Below are 16,352 nucleotides of genomic sequence, written 5' to 3' on the forward strand. Positions count from 1 at the left end.
ACAGCTACTTCAACGACAGCTCCTCACACCCTGCTTCCTGTAAGGACTCCATACCATTCTCTCAGTTTCTACGCCTCCGTCGCATCTGTTTGAATGATGCCACTTTCCAAAACAGTTCTTCTGACATGCCTTCCTTCTTCCTTAACCGAGGTTTTCCACCCATGGTGGTTGACAGGGCCCTCAACCGTGTCCGGCCCATTTCCCGCACATCTGCTCTCACACCTTCCTCCCCCTCCCAGAACCATGATAGGGTCCCCCTTGTCCTCACTTATCACCCCACCAGCTTCCGCATTCAAAGGACCATCCTCCGCCAACTCCAGCATGATGCCACCACCAAACACATCTTCCCTTTCACCACCCCCCCTCCACCCAATCAGCATTCCAAAGGGAGCAATCCCTCCGGGACACCCTGGTCCACTCCTCCATCACCCCCTACACCTCAACCCCCTCCCACGGCACCTTCCCATGCAACCACAGAAGGTGCAACACCTACCCTTTTACTTCCCCCCTCCTCATTGTCCAAGGGCCCAAACACTCCTTTCAAGTGAAGCAGCATTTCACTTGCACTTCCCTCAATTTAGTCTACTGCATTCACTGCTCCCAATGCGGTCTCCTCTACATTGGAGAGGCCAAATGCAGACTCGGTGACTGCTTCGCAGAACACCTTTGGTCTGTCAGCAAGCATGACCCAGACCTCCCTGTCGCTTGCCATTTCAACACACCACCCTGCTCTCATGCCCACATGTCCGTCCTTCGCCTGCCCAATGTTCCAGTGAAGCTCAACGCAAACTGGAAGAACAGCACCTCGTCTTCCGATTAGGCACTTTACAGCCTTCCGGTCGTAACATTGAGTTCAACAACTTCAGATCATGAACTCTCTCTTTCATCCCCACCCCCTTTTTTCTAAAAATTTATATATATATTTTCTTTCCCCACCTATTTCTATTATTATTTTAAAATTTATTTCCATCCATTGTTTTATCTCCACCTTTTAACCTATTTCGCTCCCTTCTCCGCACCCCACCCCCACTAGGGCCATCTGTCACTTACCCGTCCTGCTTTCTACCCTTAATGTCACCATTAGCACATCCTTTAGTTAATATCACCACCGTCAACACCACTTTGTCCTTTTGTCTATGACTGTTTGGCAATCTCTTCTTTGCCTCCACCTATCACTGGCCCTCTATCCAGCTCTACCTGTCCTCACCCGTCTAACAGCTTATATTTCACCTCATTTCTATTTTTCTTTAGTTCTGACGAAGAGTCATATGGACTCGAAACGTTAACTGTCTTCCTCTCCGCAGATGCTGTCAGACCTGCTGAGTTTTTCCAGCTATTTTTGTTTTAGAATACGTGGTATTGGGGGAACTTCACTAGCACGGATTGAGAATTGGTTACCAGATAGAAAGCAGGAGTAGGAATAAACGGATCATTCTCAGGATGGCAGGCTGTTACTAGTGGGGTGCTGCAAGGATCAGTGCTAGGTCCACAGCCATTCACAATCTATAAAAATGATTTGGATGTGGGGACCAATTGTAATATTTTCAAATTTGCTGATGACACCAAACTGGGAGGGAACGCAAGCTGTGAGGAGGATGCAAGGAAGTTCCAAGAGGACTTGGAATAAGCTAGAACATGCCAGATGAAACATAATGTGAATAAGTGTGAAGTTATTCACTGAGGTTAGAAAAAACAAGCAGAATATGGAGAGGGGTTGGGAAGTGCAGATATCCTTCTTCATGAGTCACTAAAAGTAAGCATGCACGTACAAGCAATTAGGAAGGCAAATGTGTATGTTGGCCTTCATCACAAGATTTAAATACAGGAGTAAAGATGTCTTGCTGCAGTTGTATAGAGCCTTGTTGAGACCTCATCTGGAGTGCTGTGTAGGGATTTGGTCCCCTTACGTAAGGAGGGATACAACTTGCCATAGAGGGAGTGCAACAAAAGTTCACCAGGTTAATCCCTGGGACGACAGGATTATTTTATTTAATAAAGGAAGATTGGGTCTGTATTCCCTAGAGTTTTGAAAAATTAGGGGTGGCATTGAAACTTACAAAATTCTTACAGGGTGTGACAGGATGGATGTCGATAAGGCTGGTGAGTCTAAAACCAGGGGACACAATTTTAGGATAAGGGATAGGACTGAGATGATGAGGAATTTCTTCACCCAGAGGGTGGTGAATCTTTGGAATTCTCTACCCCAGAGGGCTGTGGAAGCTCAATCACTGAGCATGTTAAAGGCAGAAATCGATAGATTTCTTAAGGCTGTCATAGAGAAATGGAGATAATGTGGGAAAGTGGCACTGAGGTAGATATTCAGCCACAATCTAATTGAATGATAGAACAGGCTCAATGGGCTGAATGGCCTACTCCTGTGTCTATGACAATTGAGGGAAAATTAAAAGGGAGAACAAAGACACCTGTAGCTGCACAAATCATTTTTCAAGTTACGAAAACAGAACAATCTCTTCAACGTACAGACTGAAATTATTAAAATTCAGTTTCCAACTGGTCAATAGGTGTTGATACACACCAAACAACACATTGCGCTTCAATGTTATATGCCACTGAGCAACACAAGATCTTGCCCCTAATTTTACTTGCTGTTTGAAGTTCTAAAACATGCCTCTTCAGTGGTCTACTGAACGATGGGAGGCTGGAGAATTGAGGGATGCTGCATGGACTAGAGACTCCATGAACTGGAGGAAGAAATTCAACCCTGTCTTCATTCTCTTCACCCCACATTTCCAAATTGTAGTTTTTTAATGTGCCCCACTTGAATGCATACCTGCTAGGACTGCGAGACCGCCTGGTTGTGCTGTAGCTTTTGGGGGGTGTTTTTGATCTTTTTTTCTCTTCCTTCTTTTTTTCCCTAAAATTGTATTCAGGAAATATAAAATTTATACTATAAAGTGGCTCTACATAGCTCACACAAACAGTTTGACTATACAAAAAAAAACATTAAAATCCACATTAATTCAGTGACAGAAGCCAGGAGAATTGTAACAAATGCTTACATAAATACTAAAACAAATCTGCAACAAACCTCGACTTTGATATACTTCTGGATCTCCTTCGCTCTCTTGAGCGTGACCGTCTTCGCCTTGGACTTCGTGATCGTCGCCTGCTCCTAGACTTTGAATGTGAACGCCTTCTGGATCTGCTCCTGGAACGCCTGTTAAAAGCACGGGTTGCATTAAGTACAAATAATCCTACATCAACATCATTTAACAATATAGCCTATGTTTAAAGAATAGATTACGACATAAATAGCTGGAAACTAGAGGCCACTGCTCAAAAGCAAATTATAAAGCACAAGCTAAATCCTACAAATGGGTTAAACTTGCAGTGTGAACATAAATGTCAAACAGGTATGACAGAAAAGGCCATGTTAGCTAGGATGCTGCCATGTGTAAAGTCTTCCAAGTGAACCTTGCTTAATTATAAAATAACCAGAGTACAAAGTATATTCCAGTAAAGACGACCTGGGGTTCTGTGGAATAGAAAAGTGAGATGTCAAACAAAAAACACATTTAGAACAGTTAATGGAGGGTACTATGTAACGAGGAATGTACTAAGTTACTCAAATATAAAATTTTCCCAATCACAAGGGTTTTACATATGTTCAGTATATTCCATATCATAACACCCTGCAAATTTTGCCAATCACCTTAAGTCCATGTAGTCATTTGGTAGTGCAGAACTTGAGTATTGCCAAAAAAAGAGACATGTCTAAGCTTTCCAATTTGCACTCGTCAGAATACTTGCAAGAATACCAGTATAAGGGGAAAACAACAACTTTTACTGTACGTGAAGACAGTGCTGATTGGTTGGCAAGTGGAGCTGCCATGGTGAATGCACCACTGATCATGACTGACAGTTAACTACCAAGCATTGTTTGAAAGTTAAACCAGGTAGCTTGACCCTGATTGGTCAGGGCATTGCCCTGAAATTTTCCCTTTATATTGGTATTCTTGCAAGGGTCCTGAAGCATGCAAGGCAAAAAGCTGAGACGTCTCTTTCTTCAGCAATACTTAAATCCATGTCCTCTAGTTACTGACCCTTCTGCCACAGCAGTTTCTCCACCAAAAGTGATCATGATTTTGAAAACCTCTATCAAATCCCATCCTAAATTTCTTGCTCCAAGGAGAATCCTAGCTTTTCCATGTAACTAAAGTCCCTCCTCCCTAGTACCATTGCAATAAATCTCTTTTTGCACCCCCTTTATCTTTCTTAGAATTGAACAAAGCACTCCAGGCAAGATCCAGCCAGTATTTCACAGAAGGTTTAGCGTAACCACTTTGTTTTTTGCACTCCTATGCACTTTAACAACTTTTTATTCTGCCACTTTCAAAGCGGTGTACACCTCATATGTCTCTGCACCTACAAACCCATTAAAATTGTACTATTCAGTTTATATTGCCTCCCCTCATTGCTCTTATCAAAATGCCCCTTCAGAGGCAAGCCCAGATCATTAATATATATTTGAAGAGAACAGTGGTCCTAATAATTTTTGGGGAATACCAACAAATACTTTGCTTAGTCTGAGAAACAACCATTCATCACGACTGTTTTCGATCCCTTAGCCAATTTTATATCCATGCTGTTAATCCTTTTAATGCCATGGGTCCCAATTTTGCTAACAAGTTTATTTTGCACTAAACTACTAAACATCTTTGAATGTCCATAAACACAATGTCAAGAACACGCAAGGCGCGCACCCCCTCCCCCGCCTTGGCGCACGCACGCACGCATGCAAAGCAGGCCTGCCCACGCATATGCGCGCGTGCACACACTCCTTCCCCCTCGCACCCCATACCCTCCACCCACTTCCCTCATAAGAAAACATATGCCTGTCCTTGAGACACTGTTAATGAAGTCCACCCCATGAGGCAAACTGCAACTCTGCCTCAAACCAAGGGTCCCACATAAGAGACCGGGTACAATGGAACCTTCTAATATCAGAGTGAAAGAGAATTCACTGGCTGGCCTGGTGCAGCCAATAAATGTTGACCCTGTAATGCAAATAGACCACGCCCACTTTACAGGATTAACAGCCTATAGGGTGCTATTCAACACTCTAAAGCAAGGAAAAGGTACAACATGGTACAAGTGGGCGAGATGATGATACACAAGCATATCCCATTCCATCAAGTGTTGAATTTGGATCGTCACCTCTCAATCATGCCCAAGGAAGGAGTCAGGAGGAGATTCCAAAGGGTATTCGCCAATGGCGAAGACAACCAGATGGAGATCAGCTGCTCAAAGGCTGAAAGAAGGCTTCAATTTGTTATTAAAATTGAAGTTGCTGGAAACTTCTGCACTTTTAAATCCACCAGTTTAATCAGTCCAAGTTACCAAATCAGTGTAGGCAAATTTGGCAACCAGATAGTCTGAAAGTTAGAGGATATAAATTTAAACTCACATGCAGCTAAAACAGAAAATGGGTTAAATTTACTTTAAATTCTTACAGTCAGCAGGATCAACCACGTCTCACTAGCTCAGACCTTGCATCAGGATTAAGCACTACTTGGAATGCATTCAGATACAAGTTGCCCCATCCACTACCATGTCTGGAAATCTTTTATATTGCAAATGGTAATTCTTAGTATTTACCATCCCTCATTTTTGCTTATTTCGACTTCTTGATCAACCATCTGGCAATCAAGAACTTAAGAGCTTAGAGGAACTGCTCAAAACTTGGGTGGGGGAAGGGATACAGAATTGGTTTTCTCAGGTTCTGGGCCTAATACTCGGCAGGAGCAGCGTTATATCATGGATGGTGTAGATGAAAAGATAGAAATATATGCAATTCCTGAAACTAATAAAAGACTTGGCATATATCCTAGCTACTGTATTCTGGGCTGTACTTTTCTTTATACTTGACATAGGCATGTTGGTGGATTAGGCAGACAGGTAGCAGATGAAGTTCAATGCAGAGAAGAGTGAGGTGATTCACTTTAGCAGGAAAATATGGAGAGACAATATAAATTAAAGGGAGAGCCTCAAAAGGAGGTACAGGAACTGAGGGACCTCAGTGTATACGTACATAGGTCATTGAAGATGGCAGGGCATGTTGAGAGAGCAGTTAATAAAGCATTGAGTACAAGAGTAAGGAGATCATGTTGAACTTGTATAAGACACTAATTATGCCTCATCTGGAGTACTGTGTCCAGTCTGGGGGCCATACTTGGAGGATGTGAAGGCATTGGAGAGAGCACATAGGAGATTCACAAGCATGATTCCAGAGATAAAAAACTGTAGCTATGAGGATATATTAGAGGTTGGGACTCTTTCTCTGGAGAAAAGGCAGCTGAGGAGACTTGAGAGAGGTATTCAAGATTCTGAGGGGTATGGGCAGGGTAAATAGTGATAAACTGTTCCCATTCAGGACAGCATCAAGAACTAGAAGGTACATATTCAAAGTAATTGACAAAAAGAGTAAATGTGGAGGAAAATTTTTTTCACCCAGAGGAGGTTGGAATCTTTAACAAACTTCCTGAAAGGGTGGTGGAGGCAGGTTCGATCAAGGGAATTGGATTGCTACCTAAAAAGAATGTGTAAGGTTACTGGGATAAGGCAGGGGTGGAGGACTGGGTGGGTTACTCAGAGCCAGTGCAGACACGATGGACCCAATGGCCTCCTTCTGCACTGTAAAATTAATGTGATACTTGCTTTGAGTATTATTGGGAAAAGTAGGCCCAAATTATTGCAAGTCTATCATTTCTATTTTTGCACATCAGTAAGGAAAATTATTTATTGTTCAGAAGGTTGCATTTTTCCCATGAATTTCAGTAAACTAACAAATCAAATTACATTATATTTGAGTTGTCAAAATGTGCCAAATCAAACTCAATAAAATTCTCAATGAAAACAGGAACATTTCCCTTATTCTCACCTATGCCTCGATCGGGAACGGGACCGCCGTCTGCGCGAACGAGACCTTGATCGAGAATGTTTCCTTTTGTCATCCTTCTTGTCTGAAATACAAAAGCCAAAATAATTGGCAGAATTCAAAAGTAACAAAATATACAAAGCCACTGCTGCTTTGCTTTAAAAAACAAACTCGTTAGCAACAATTTTTAGTTAGCTTAGAGTTCGTAGCAAGCACATAGGATTTTGGTATTAGAGATATAAGAAAAAAGGTAAACACAAACCAACGTAACATGCACCACAACACTTAAATTAATCCAAAATGTTGACTCTTTACATGCTGGGAATAACTCAGGCTATTTTTTACATTGCCTGCTAAACTTTAAATGACCTTGGAAACAGCCAACAAACAGGGTATTACTTGGAAATTAAGTGGTCATTATTGTCGCACTGCAGATAACATTAGTCAAATATGTGCAATTGTCTAAAATGTCTATGCCAACGTAGCTGATTTAACAGAGCTGTTACAAATGTTGAACACATGCCGCTTCCAGGTATCTTGTATACTGAAATATACAAGAATTTAACTGGCTGCACTGACCAATACAGTAATGCACCCATTGTTTATTACTATCAAGATAAGAGCTTTGATGAGAAAATTGATTTAATTGAAAAGAATTGTTACTCAATTCACCAAAAGCAGTCTTTCACATTTCAAAACATTACTACACTGAGGACTTGTATATCAAGCCATTTCCAGCCATCATACAAGATTGAATACAAGGTAAGCCTGGCTCTACAACATCTTAGCCCAACTCTATTTTATGTCTAAGCTATAAAACTAATATCAGATATAAGACAATATTAATGTATTACCAGTTTCTATAGCTGCTGAGATCAGTGACTGTGCTTCTTTAACCCTCTTCATTGCTTCTTCGATGTCTTTTGAAGAGGTGTCAGATTTCAGGGCTGGGCTCACGATGGCACCAGCAGCATGGTTTAACCTGAAAAAAAATGAAAACAGTGCAGCTCTCATGACAAAACTTCTTTCCCCCCGAAAATCTGATCTGAATAAGGATTACATGCAGCTTTTAACTTGAACACATGAAAGGAAGGTAGGAAAGACAATATGGCTCATTATTAAGTGGTGTCGCACCTTCATTTAATTAGCTAGGGAAGATTCTCCAAACAGTACAGATCAGAAGCATTACAGTTTCCAGATTGGCCACATCATGCTCCTGCTGATGAGCTCGGACAGTGCTGTCCTACAGCAATCTAGCTGGGAAAATTGTCCATCATCCATTCACTAATCAACTACTAATATTTGTCCTTTATGAAGATCTGCTTGGAACTGTTTGGGGCCCACACAGGCTGCTCAACTCCCCATCCAGTCTCTATGTACCAAAGTGTCTTTTGAAAAATTTGAAACATGCCACATGATCAAGCCGAGGGAGAAAAATACCAACATCTTCAATTTCAAATGGCTCTTGAAGGCACCAACATTCACCAAGTTGAAGTTTCACAATTGTCAACACTCATACTTCACCCAAGTATCTCTTTGTGATGTGTGGATGACAAACAGGCTGACTTGGATCATGAAGGTATCTATATATACATGCATACACACATCAGGGGCTAGCAGACAGCAATTAATCTGGCCATTTTTTCCCTTCCCTAATACAGAGGCATGGAGGCCAATAGCAGTGCTCTTATTAACAGGCACTTGGAGAGATCTGAGTTAGAGAGCTAGGAGAGATTTCCAAAATACAGATGGTGTCTGATTAATCTAATTGAATGTTTATATGAAGTAACACAAAAGGTTGATGAAGGGAATGTAATGGTTGATTTCTATCCTGATTTCAACAAAGTGTTTGACAAAGGACCACTTAAAAGCAGATTGTCAAAATCATGACTCATGGAATAGAAGGCTGTTTCAACTTGGATAAAAAAAAATTTGCTTAAGGACAGAAATCAGCGAGTTGTGGTAAATGGCTGATTTTCAAACTGGAGGATGGTAGACATTCCCTGGGGGTCAATGCTAGGATCACTTCTTTTTGACACTTACAAATGACTTGGATAATGGAAGAGAGTAAAATTTCAAAATTTTTCTTATACTAAACTTGGACACGTGGCGAGTAGTAAGAATACCAATCAAATGCAATAGCACGTGGCTAGGAGAACGTGTAGTCAATGGAATTTAATGCAGAGAAGTGAGCAGTGATGTGTTTTGGCCGAAGGGATAGGGAGAGTCAATATAGACGTAAACTGCATAGTTCTATAGAGCGTGCAAGGACAAAGGGATCTTGGGGTGCATGTGCATAAATCTTTGGGCATATTGAAAGAGTAATTAGCAAAGTATATGGAATCCTGGGATTCATAAACAGAGATATTAAGTAAGAAGGACCTTTATAAAACTGATTATGCCACAACTAGTGAACCTAGTTCTGGTCACCACACTTTTGGAAGGATGTAAGGATTCTTAAGTGGGTGCTGGCATTTATCAGAATGGATCCAAGGATGAGGGATTATAGCTACAAGATTAGGTTAGGGAAGCTGGGGTCCTTCTTCTTGGAGCAAAGGTGATTGAAGGGAAATTTGATAGAGGCATACAAGCTTTTGACAAATAAAGCAAGCAAAGAAAGCTGTCCCAACTGTCTGATTGTACAAGGACAAATGAGCAGTAATGACCTGGAACACTGCCTACAAGGAGGATGGGAACGGAGGCAATCATTACAGAAGTAAACGGGATGAGCACTTGAAAATACACTTACAGGGCTACGGGGATAGAATGGGACCGGCCTCCTTCTGCGCTATAATGATGAATGCTAACCTACGATTATTACTTGGCGCAACTGAGTCTGCATTATTCTTTTGCATGCACCTATAAATGAGGCAAACAGGAGTAGACAGCATTGATGCCTTCCTCCACAAGATTGACTAGCTGGGATATAAAGAAATAAATTTTATTCAACAATAAAAAGAACTTACTTTGGATCAACTTGAGTGATGAGCTTTAAAAGCTGATCTGCCGTAACCTGAGAGCACAAAAGAATAAATAATACTATATGGTAATAAAAAAATATTTATAGCGTACTTTGGAAATAAAAAGATACCAACATTAGTCAGTGCAAAACTTTGACAAATTCCAGGCTCCATACCTAAGAAATAGAGAACACATTTCTAGCTCTTAGCACAAATTCCTTATCAAATCCTTTATTCAGAGTTTCAATCTCAAGGCTTTCCACTTCCTGTAAAGCTACTTTCTCCTCTGCACTTGCTTTGAAGAATCTCTAGTTTGTCACTAAAGAAGCATGAACGACAATCAGTGGTTCTCAAATTTACTCAGAAGGATTCTAAGTTTCATATCCTCTGATAAGGGAACAGAAATGACTAGGCTGAAAGAAGCAAGGCCTAAAGATTTCAAACTTACGTCTCTTTTTTGCAACAATTGTACTGGAGTCTTTTTGGGGTGACTCAAAGTACAGACCCAATTGAAAATCTTGCTAAAATCTGTTCTAATTAGTAAAGCCTCATGTGACCACCACATCAGGACTAAGCAAGCAGAAATGTCATGAGATACAATATATCTGCCTCACCATCACTGGATTTCAATATCAATGACAACTTATGAACCACTTTCCCAGATAATAAAATCTAACTTGCATTTAGCAATTGGGGTTTAGTGCAAATTATATAGATGTTTGCCAGTTATTTTTTTTAATGCCTTGAATTTACGGTAATCCTAAAAGGTTTTAAAGCCCAGTTATTGGTTGACTTTTCAGTATGGTAACAGTACATCATGTTGGGAATAAAGCACAGAAACAATATCCATTGAACCCCCACAAATAGCACTGCACAGTATCTGTCATTGTAACGGCACAGGAAGTTGCAGATTACGTATCAACATTTTTTATTCTTTCATGGGATGTGGGCCATCACTGGCAAGGCTGGATTTGTTGCCCATTCCTAATTGCACTGAAGGGGATGGTGAGCTGCCTTCTTGAACTACTGCAGTCCATGTGGTGTAGGTACACCCACGGTGCTGTTAGGGAGGGAATTCCAGGATTTTGATTCAGCAACTGTGAAAGAACAGCAATATGATTCCCAAGTCAGGATATATGTGCCTTGGAGAGGAACTTGCAGATTGTGGTGTTCCCAAGCAGCTGCTACTCTTGTCCTTGAGGTGGTAGATGTCACAGATTTGGAAGTACTATTGAAGGAGGTTTGATAAACTGCTGCAATGCACCTTGTACATGGTACACACTGCTGCCATTCTGTCAGATGGACTGAATATTCAAGAAAGTGGATGGAGTGCAAATCAAGTGAACTGCCGCCCTGTCCTGGATAGTGTTGACTCTTCTTGAGTGTTGTTGAAGCTGCACTCATACAGGCAAGCAGAGAGTATTCCATCACACTCCTAATTTGTGCCCTGTAGATGGTGGACAGACTTTGGGGGTGGGGGTGCGCGTGGCGGTGGCAGTCGTGGTGGTCAAGTGGTGAGTTACCCACCACAAAATTCCCAGCCTCTGACCTGCTCTTGTAGCCACAGTATTAATGTGGCTGATCCAGTTCAGTTTCTGGTCAATAAGATTTTGATAATGGGTTGATTCATAAGAACCAAACAATTATGAGGAGTAGGCCATTCAGTCCTTCAAGCCTGCTCCACCATGATGTGGCCTTAACACCACTTTCCGGCCACTTGCCCATAACTCTTGGCTCCCTTGTCAATTAAACATCTGTCTTAACTCAGCTTTGAATATATTAAATGACCCATCTTCCATTGTTCCCTGGGGTAGAAAATTCCAAACACTACGGAGCCAGTGAAGAAATTCCTCTTCATCTTTGTCTTAAATGGGAGAGCCCTTATCTTTAAACTGTGCCCCCATCCAGTTCTAGATTCCCCTACAGGGGAAAACATCCTCAGCATCTATCCTGTAAAGCCCCCTCAGAATCTTGTATGCTTCAATAAGATTGCACCTCATTCTTTGAAATTCATTGAATATAGGTCTAACCTGCTCAACCATTCCTCATCCCTGAATTCAGAGATGGTAATGCCATTGAATGTCATGAGAGATGGTCAATACCTGGCACAGTGTCGTGTGAATGCTAGATTTATTTGGTATGTCCTGCCACATTACATTAAATAGTTCCATAGCACCTGAGTAGTGATAAGAAATGGGAAGCTAGACTGATTTTCCTTCCAAAACCCAGTAAATTCTGGGAATTGAAGTGCCATTCCTGCTACTCCAGATGAGTTAGCTTAACAGCTAACTCCACTGGTACAACTCAACAAATCCCACTGTTCACATCTGGGTGTACAGAACAGTTGGGTGGCAAAAAACAGCTAGTGATTTAGACTGAAGATCAGCAGATCTAAAGCATAAATACCAAGGCAGTAGTGTAACTTACAAAAATGGCTTTGCCTGTTAACATTAGTCATTAACAGAAAACTGCTCTATTAGAACATTAATTATTAATCTGCAAATGTTATGAGGTCAAAATAGCAGCCAATTGTCATCTTAGTATTCATTCCATTACAGCTATCCCACCACACCTACCTGTGAATTCAAGTTTGTTCCTGGCAGTCCAAGAGCAGCAAGAGTTGGGTCCAAACCAGGATTAACATTCCCCAGAGTAGCAGCCAATGGAACACTGCTGAGCTGGTTAAATGAAAAAAAAAATGCCTGAAAAAACGGTATGTGTAAAACTTTTAATTGAAAATAGCCCTCAATATTTTATTTCCTGCACTGCTCTAATGTATTGTACAAAATGACTGCATTTGATGGAAGTGATTATAGATGTAAAATATATCCATATTATTTGAAGACTGCTAATGCTATTTTAAGAAATGTTAGCCTCTCTCGTCAGATAATCTCCAACCTTAATTGATCAAATTAAGGAAGCTAAATTTGTGTCCTGCACTTATAAGATTGAATTCACTCTCAACTCACTCACCTTCCCAAGAGTTTTTCTGCATCTGAAGCAAAATATGAAATGGAAGACACCAATTTACAGTTTGGTACAAATGCAAGGCTCAAAAATAAAACTGGATTTGGCGGTGGCAACAGTGGCAAAACCGCAAGCACTTGTCTTCATTATTCTACTGAAAAATGACAGCAAATACTGGATTCTGCACATGCACAGAATAACACAGAAATCCAGAAGTTGCTGCCAGTGATCCTATGTTTCTCTGGAGGGCAAGTTGTTTTAGCTTTTATCTTAACCCAATATAATCATTTAAAATGTTCAGATATTGAAAAATATAGTGACGGATATTATGTGTTTTTAACTTCCTGGTTAACTGTCTGTGAAAATAATTCAATTTTATTGGTTACTTACCTGTTGGTTTCTGCAAATCAGGCCACCAGGAAAGGGGAAAACAGAAATTGCTAGATCTTTGTAAGCAGTTTTATTTGAGGTGAATGCATTTGTATCACCACCGACTGCAAAATCCAGCCAATGGGAAGTCAAATAGTCCACAAACTATTTGGATTCAGATATTTCAAAGCAATGCTGATGACTATTTGTGTTGCACGTTTGAATCTTAGCAACATTTAGGAGAAGTACTGTGGAAATTTGAAAAAGTTTGTTCCCAAAAATAATGACTGCCTGCTTCTGAAGACAAAAACATTTTCCAGTGCTATCACTGGGATACTAAGTGTAGTGGTGCCAATATGCAATTAAAAAGAGGCACTTTATCCATGCGCTTTCATATAATGTAATAGGCTTCTTCTGTGCTGTTATTTCACTGTCAAAATTGCTTCCAACCATAACATATGTAAATCAATAATACATCCATGTTATACCTTACATATTAAAATTCTCAGATTATAATCTATATTTAGAAGAACAAAATATAAAAATTGCACTCTTTACTCATTAGTGACGATACAAAATTCTATACAGTTGTACTTTCTCAATACATTCTCCACCAGTTATAGCAGGCACATTCATTTCAATGCAATTTACAAACGTTAGAAAAAAAAACGCAAATAAAACCTTTATGAAACTTACAAAGAGAGACCGTGAGAATGTTAGAATCACCCAGCTTTGGGGCATCTAAATTGTTCCTAAACTCGCAAGTCATGAGACACAAATGAAACTTTAAGCGAAACAAGCCTTTGAATTTCCCCAAATCATATTCCTGGTACAGACGCCAACCTACAGGGCTGAATAAATAGTTGTATACAGCTGCTATTGGGTAATATTTTTCTCCTCTTAAGCATTAATTCTGATACAAAATCAGTTGATAATCTGAGGACATGGTTTCAGAAGTCAAAATGCAAGGATCAGGCGCTGACCATTGATATTCAATATACATTAGGGTCAGTGTCACAAAAACAAAAATTGCTGGAAAAACTCAGGTCTGACAGCATCTGTGGAGAAGAGGACAGAGTTAACGTTTCGGACTCGAAAAGTTAACTCTGTCTTCTTCTCCACAGATGCTGTCAGACCTGCTGAGTTTTTCCAGCAATTTGTGTGTTTTGTTTCAGATTTCCAGCATCAGCAGTATTCTGATTTTATCTTAGGGTCAGTGTTATCATTTGATATTTATTAAATGTGCTCGTCTGTCTTAAGACAATATTGCCTGAAAGATATTTAAAATCTCAAGCTGAATGTTATTACATCTGCGAGAACTTTCCACTTTGACCTAAAATCTGCTAAGTGTCTGTAGCAGACAACATAATTAAAGGGGGATTTAGCATTGTTTTCTTGATGCCGACTATAATTTGAGAACAATGCAAATTAACAAATGTTCAACTTAACCAGTGAAATAATTGCTTTTTGCTTTTGTGAGAATATCAAAGTATAAAATATAGACAAGCAAAAATAATCATCCAAAATCCAGCATTTCTGTTCTGCCCAAAATAAATGGGAGCACTTGATGGCAAAACCAACAATGAAACTGACGTCAATACAAACTAATAACTTGATAGCAAAGGCACTCTTATGTAGCAGTGATCATAACATGATTGAATTTCACATTCAGTTTGAGGGAGAGAAGAGTGAAGACTAGTGTTCTTCTAGTGAACTTCAGGGGCAATTATGAAGACAAAGCTGGGTACAGCAAGCTGGGAAATTAGGGTAAAGGATAAGTTAATAGAGATACAGTGGCAGACATTTAAGGAGATATTTCATAACATTGTTAGTCAGCAAAGATACAGAGAACGACAGACTCCAGGGGAAGGACGTACCATCCATGGCTAGTTAAGGAAGTTAAACATATCATCAAATTGAAATAAAAAGTGCACAATTCCGCGAAGATTAATGGCAGGTTACAAGATCAGACAGAATATTAAAACAGGAAAGAATGGCAAAAATAAAGGGAGAAATTAAGAGTACAAGAGAAAGCTGGCTAGAAATACACAAACAGATTCTAAGAGTTTATACAAGTATTTATAAAGGAAAAAAAGTAAAGTGAATGTTGGTCCTCTACAGTGTGTCTGGGGAATTATTAATATAAAATAAGGAAATGGTGGATGAATTGGACAGGTTATTTTGCATCTGTCTTCACTGTAGAAGATACAAATAACATCACAGAAATAAGAGTACATCAAGAGGTGAAGGGGAGGAACATAAAACAATTATAATCATCAGGAAAAAAAGAGTACTGAGAAAATTATTAAAACTAAAAGCTGACAAGTCCCCAGGGTCCTGACAGACTTCATCCTAGAGTCTTAAAAGAAGTGGCTGCTGAGATAGTAGATGCATTGATTTTAACTTTCCAAAATTCCCTAGATTCACAAAGGTCCCATCAGACTGGAAAATAGCGAAGGTTACTTCTCTTTGCAAGAAAGAAGGAAGACAGAAAGCAAGAAATTACGGGCCAGCTAGCTTAACATCTGTCATAGGGAAAATGTTGGAAGCCATTAAGGAGGCTATAGTGGGGTACTTGAATGCAATCAGGCAGAGTCAACGCGGTTTTGTGAACGGGAAATCGTGTTTGACTAATTTATTAGCGTTCTTTGAGGAAGTGAAAACAACGTGAGTAAAAGAGAACCTGTGGATGTACTGCACTTTGATTTCCAGAAAGCATTTGACAAGGTGTTACACCAAAGGTTACTACACAAAATAAGAGCTCAAGGTGTAGGGGTTAACATATTAGCATGGGTAGAGGACTGTTTAGCTAACAGGAAATTGAGTAGGTAAAAATGGGTCTTTTTTTTTACTATTCATTCACGGATGTGGGCTTCACTGGCTTGGCCAGCATTTATTGCCCTTGAGAAGGTGGTGGTGAACTGCCTTCTTGAACCACTACAGTCCATGTGGTGTGGGTACACCCACAGTACTGTTAGGGAGTTCCAGGGTTTTGACCCAGCGACAGTGAAGGAACGGCGATATATTTCCAAGTCAGGATGGTGAGTGACTTGGAGGGGAAGCTCCAGGTGGTGGTGATCCCATCAGCTGCCATTGTCCTTCTAGGTGGTAGTGGTCATGGGTTTGGAAGGTGCTGTCTAAGGAGCCTTGGTGAATTC

General features: G+C 40.3%; 1 protein-coding gene across 3 annotated transcripts in view; it reads right to left on the reverse strand.

The window, feature by feature from the left end:
• Positions 1-16,352, reverse strand: part of srsf11 (serine and arginine rich splicing factor 11) — a 36,115-nt gene that overhangs the window by 5,019 nt on the left and 14,744 nt on the right. For all 3 annotated transcript variants that reach the window (XM_078561252.1, XM_078561254.1, XM_078561253.1), the window contains 6 exons: positions 12,435-12,536; positions 9,865-9,911; positions 7,753-7,880; positions 6,902-6,983; positions 3,050-3,178; positions 2,792-2,875 (listed from right to left, as the gene is read on the reverse strand). In XM_078561252.1, coding sequence (XP_078417378.1) covers positions 2,792-2,875; positions 3,050-3,178; positions 6,902-6,983; positions 7,753-7,880; positions 9,865-9,911; positions 12,435-12,536 — 572 coding nt within the window. The remainder of the gene's footprint in view (positions 1-2,791; positions 2,876-3,049; positions 3,179-6,901; positions 6,984-7,752; positions 7,881-9,864; positions 9,912-12,434; positions 12,537-16,352) is intronic.

The sequence above is a fragment of the Cetorhinus maximus genome, chromosome 17 (genome assembly GCF_964194155.1).
Source record: "Cetorhinus maximus chromosome 17, sCetMax3.hap1.1, whole genome shotgun sequence".
Lineage (NCBI taxonomy): Eukaryota > Metazoa > Chordata > Chondrichthyes > Lamniformes > Cetorhinidae > Cetorhinus > Cetorhinus maximus.